Genomic DNA, 4942 nt, shown 5'->3' on the forward strand with positions numbered 1-4942 from the left:
TATATATATATAGCTCAGACACCAACATTATTACCAGAATGAGTATTTTTTTCAGAGAGGGATAAATAAAAACAGGTATTCAACATCTGAATTTACCAAAACACAAACCAGCAGAGCAACAGAAGTCAAGTTCTAGAATAAAACAGAAATAAAGTGAAGCTAAAAGCAAAAAAATAGGTCCTTAAATCATTTCCACCCACTCAGAAAGGTCCTGTGAAGAGAGTCGTTTTGCTTCATTTATTGCCGACTCTGCACGATATAGAGCTGCACTTCCTCCGTTATACGGGGTGTTAGAGAGCCTGAGGCGTCCTCCTGTGGCAGCCTGTAAACTTTTCTGACAACTATTTGAACCTGATCTAGCTCAGAGGGTCTTTGCCCCTCTACAGGAACTCAGCCCGCTCCTGTGTGCAGCGCATGCACATACAGTATAGTATCTGCAGGGCCGGATCTAGCCAATTTGGTGCCCCAGGCAAGAATTCAGGTGGTGCCCCCTGTACAATTTTCTAAATCTCACTGCCAGTTTACATACATTCATACACAAAATTKAATAGATTTGTTTTGATATTGCTTTTTWAATCTTTAGAAACCGGGTTGCCCAATTAAGATAATTAAAAATATTCATTTGAAACCAAATATCAGAAGTCTACCTCATATCTGACATCATCCACTGACAGAAATGAGGAACACCTGTTCATGTGGAATGAAGCAGTTCTAGGGGGGTCCAGCGGAACTCTCCCCTGGAAAAATTAGTAAAATATCTACTCAAAACTACACYTTTTCCAGCCATTTGAAGAACATGTTACTGAATTCTTGGGATTAATAAAACAACATAAAATCAGTATTTTATGAAGAACAGAAAAAAAAACCTGAACTTAAACTGAATTTTATTTTAGCTCCTGGTCCTCAAGGACCGCAGTCCTGCATGTTTTACTTTTTTCCCTGCTCCAACACACCTGATTCAGTCCTTGAATTACCTCTTCCAAGTTCTGCAGAAGCCTGATAATCACCCATTCAGTCAAATCAGGTGTGTTGGAGCAGAGGAACAAGTAAAACATGCAGGGCTGCGGCCCTCAAMGACCAGGATTGCCCACCCCCATCTTAGATCATAACTGAAACTTCCATTATCCTGATTTAGTTTTCTATTTACACACTGAGAAACACYAGTTAGATCTGACTGCATCAAATMATACTTTTAACACAAAATATCSTCCGCATCACATAACACCTTGAGTAGGAACAAAGCAGCTGAGAAATCCACAGTTAGTGGGTTACCTTCATAAACTTGATTAATCATTGATTATTCTACAGTCTTAACCAACTATACTCTGATAAAAAAAGTTATAAAACATGTTTTTCATCTACCGTTTGTGGCGCCACCTAGATGTACGACACCCTTAGCATTTGCCTACACTGCCTATGCCACGGGCCGGCTCCGAGTATCTGTTATGAAAACACTACCGGGCCTCACACTCTGCCAGACGAGACATCTTTGTGTGTAACAGTCAATAAAGAGATGTGACAAGTGTAAACAGTGTGCAGGTGAACATTGTGTTGTGGTCTGGGAAAAGCCTCAGATTCTGAGCTTGTTTTTGGTTTGAAAGTGTCTGCAGACYAGTGGTAACAAAACACATGCTCTTCCAGACTCGTGTGACGGAGTCAAATGCAGCGCCGACAAGATCTGCAAGATGAAGATGGGAAGGCCACAGTGTGTGTGCGCTCCGGACTGCTCGCACATTTCCAAGAAGCARGCCGTGTGCGGCAGCGATGGCAGGTCTTACAAGGACCAGTGCGCCCTGCTGATGGCCCGCTGTGTGGGACATCCAGACTTGGAAGTCATGTACCAGGGAGAATGCAAAAGTAGGCAGATATCCAATTTTTTTTTTTTTTGTATCTTTGCAAACAGAGCAAGTGTGTTATTAATGTGCCTCTTTTTGCCTTTTACAGAGTCGTGCTCAAATGTGGTGTGCCCGGGAACTCACACCTGCGTGACGGATCAGACCAACAGTGCTCACTGTGTCATGTGCCGGACTACACCCTGCCCAGCGCCCATACCGTCCGAGCAGCTGATCTGTGGAAATGACAACATCACCTACCAGAGTGCCTGCCACCTGCGCAGGGCCACCTGCTTCCTCGGACGCTCCATAGGCGTCCGTCACTACGGCCACTGCAACTGTAAGACCAACAACCCCTGATAACCAATCTCGTCTTTTCAAGTTTTTACTCAAAGCCACATAAACGTGAATGTTTTACTCTTATTTATTTATTTATTTATTTATTTATTTATTTATTTATTCATTCATTTATTTTTTTGCAGATCCACCTCGGAAATCTCACAAATTCCAAGGCAGTGAGGAAAACGCTGTGTAAGAAAGACTCCGTCCTTCCAGGCAGAAGCTGTGTCTCGATTCAGGGGTAACAGCCCGCGTAGGGTTTGGCCTGCGTGGGCCGTAGGCCGTCCGTGTAGGCTGCATAAAACAGCTGTGAAAGGAGACGGTCCAGTCTTCGGAAGATGTGTGTTTGCGTGACCATCCGCTACCCTGTTACCATGGTGCRACMTTTTATARATGCCTYCAGTTAGAACATGTTTCACARGACTTTTCACTGGAGGTATAACTTCCTACAATTCAGTYTTATTAAAAATGTTATAAATAAAAACCATTAATAATTTGAGTTTAACTAATCAGCTAATTTGCTAACATAGATTCTAATTCTTCACTCCGCAACAAATTTCCAAACTCCGCCTTAAAAGAAAACTACTCAATCTTTGTTTTTCTCTTTAGTTTGATGACGGTGATATGAATCCTAGGATGTTGTCAGCTGTGTAGGATATTTAGAAGCAGCTTACATTTTTGGGGTTTCATGCGTCAACCCCTTTGGTCATTTACCTGTACACTGACCTACAAAAATCAATATTTTCCACAAAAAGTATTCTCGCATGGCATAGAAAAAAATCAGTGAGATTTCTTTATCCGTTGGTATACATGCAAAATGGGGGGAAATGCATGTTATTTACAGTCAATCTGTCCACCTTGACGTTTATAGGGTTTTGTCGGCCACATGAGTAGGCGCCTACGGATTGGGACAGCCTGCGGCGCGACGCGGTGACATAAACGGCCAACAAATGCGCCCTTCGTGGGCTGCTGCCCCTGAGTTGAGACACGGCCAGAGTCCTCCAGCAACATCTGAGCTGAACAACCACCTTTTCACACATCCCATATCTCATCGTGACTCTTTATTTTGACAATCACTTCTTCTCCTTGTGCACAAAGAAAAGGACGTTACATTTGAAATGAAACACCTCTGTTGGAAAACACGCACACTAGCATTATTGCCTCATAACAATAAAGAAATAAATCAAACGGATTAGCCGTGTTTCAGTGGAGGCAGGTAAATGCATGTGTCTTTGGGAGATGTGTGCATTGTTGTAAATAGAATGCTATTTATTGGAGAAGGTATAAAACTCTATTTATGTTTTATCTTTTCATCCCATCAACAAACTCATTAATCATTTGGAAAGCTGACACAACATGTATAAATATATATTTATTTTCTTTTCATTCATTGTATGCTAGCGTTCGCTGGCACTTTCCCCCCATATTTATAGCCTCCCGTTGCCCACAAATAGACGAGAGTTTGAATGAAAAGAATTTTAATATGTTTGGAACAATAAAACCCACCCACAATATTTTTATTTGAGAATTTGGTCCAAAGTCTCGACCACCTGCTGATTACTGAAATGAGCTGCTTCAGAAAAGCACTTGGAACAACCTCAAGCCTTATAACATTCCTCCTGCAAGCTGTTGTTTAATAAGGTTTTTTTTCATAACCACTGCAAATTTGTTCACATGCTGCTTTGATTTGATTCATTTTCTTCGTTGTATAAGCTTACCTGACAAAAACCAATGGCACAAGCACCATGTGACTTGGAAAACTCCACTTTTCCGAGAATGCTCTGGATTTGGGGCCACTTCAACGTACCTGCTGGAGTCCTGAGAAATGAGCCCGTCTGCTGTTGATGCTGGTAAACCTGCTTAGGTCCACGCAAACCTGATCCAGTTAAACCTTCAGGTGGACAAACGCTTTAGTTTGTGTAGTGTATTATGAAATATTTTCATTATTCCTCTGTAAATAGCAACCCTTTGTGTACCAACCAGTGTATGTACTGTGAAATCTGGATGAGAAATGCGTTAACATATTTTTTTGTATTTTTTATACTGCTATTTCAAATCAACATAAAGCTTGTGATTTGTCAAAATGTCTCCTCTTTCTTGTGGAAATTTTGGCATTGTGCCTGTTTAGTTTGCATCTGTTGAACTACGTATTTTGGATTAGATATATAATGTTTCTGCAATAATCCTAAGTTTCTATGAGAACCAGATCAGTGTAGCACCTTGAGGATTTGCTAGCGTGTGCGTGCGGTGGTTGAACCGCCTCTCCTGTGCGTGCAGTGGCTTCACGCGAGAGGCTGTGGAGAATCAAATCCAGACTGGGAAGCTTTCCTCTGTTTCCTCAGGGGTATCCCCCTGCTCTGGGTTAAACATAAGGGGTCAGCAGGACAGCGACTGACAGAGCTGAGGAATGAATGTTTCAAAGAGCAGAGGCCTGGGCACTGATTCACTTTCCTGTGTATAGTACCTCCCTTGTTTTTCTCTCTTCCCTCTCCCCTTCCACTCAATCCTGCACTCGGCCTTCTCAGCAGCATCTGGTTCAGCTTTAGGGAGATGTTTATGTTCCTGTCCAAGTACCCTTTTATTACACTGGGAATGGAATTAGATGTTTTGTTAGACTGAACGGCACAAAGAAACAATGCCAGTGAGAAGTTGTTCCCATGTATAAAAACACAGGAAGCTAKCTTGTTCAGAAATGTTTTTCTCATGAATGATGGGAGAAAGTTGCTGAGGACATTCAGTGACAGCACGGGCACAAAAACATGGTCATCAAG

The 4942-nt window shown here is 42.0% G+C and overlaps 1 protein-coding gene across 1 annotated transcript in view; it reads left to right on the plus strand.

The window, feature by feature from the left end:
• The window catches only part of fstl3 (follistatin-like 3 (secreted glycoprotein)), a 5741-nt gene extending 1486 nt beyond the window's left edge, over positions 1 to 4255 (plus strand). Inside the window, exons 3-5 of the mRNA XM_014004561.1 lie at positions 1642 to 1857; positions 1945 to 2172; positions 2315 to 4255. Of these exons, the coding sequence (XP_013860015.1) occupies positions 1642 to 1857; positions 1945 to 2172; positions 2315 to 2367 (497 nt within the window). The 3' untranslated portion in view covers positions 2368 to 4255. The remainder of the gene's footprint in view (positions 1 to 1641; positions 1858 to 1944; positions 2173 to 2314) is intronic.
• Positions 4256 to 4942: the final 687 nt, after the last annotated feature.

Source organism: Austrofundulus limnaeus, unplaced genomic scaffold (assembly GCF_001266775.1).
Source record: "Austrofundulus limnaeus strain Quisiro unplaced genomic scaffold, Austrofundulus_limnaeus-1.0 Scaffold25, whole genome shotgun sequence".
Classification (NCBI taxonomy): domain Eukaryota; kingdom Metazoa; phylum Chordata; class Actinopteri; order Cyprinodontiformes; family Rivulidae; genus Austrofundulus; species Austrofundulus limnaeus.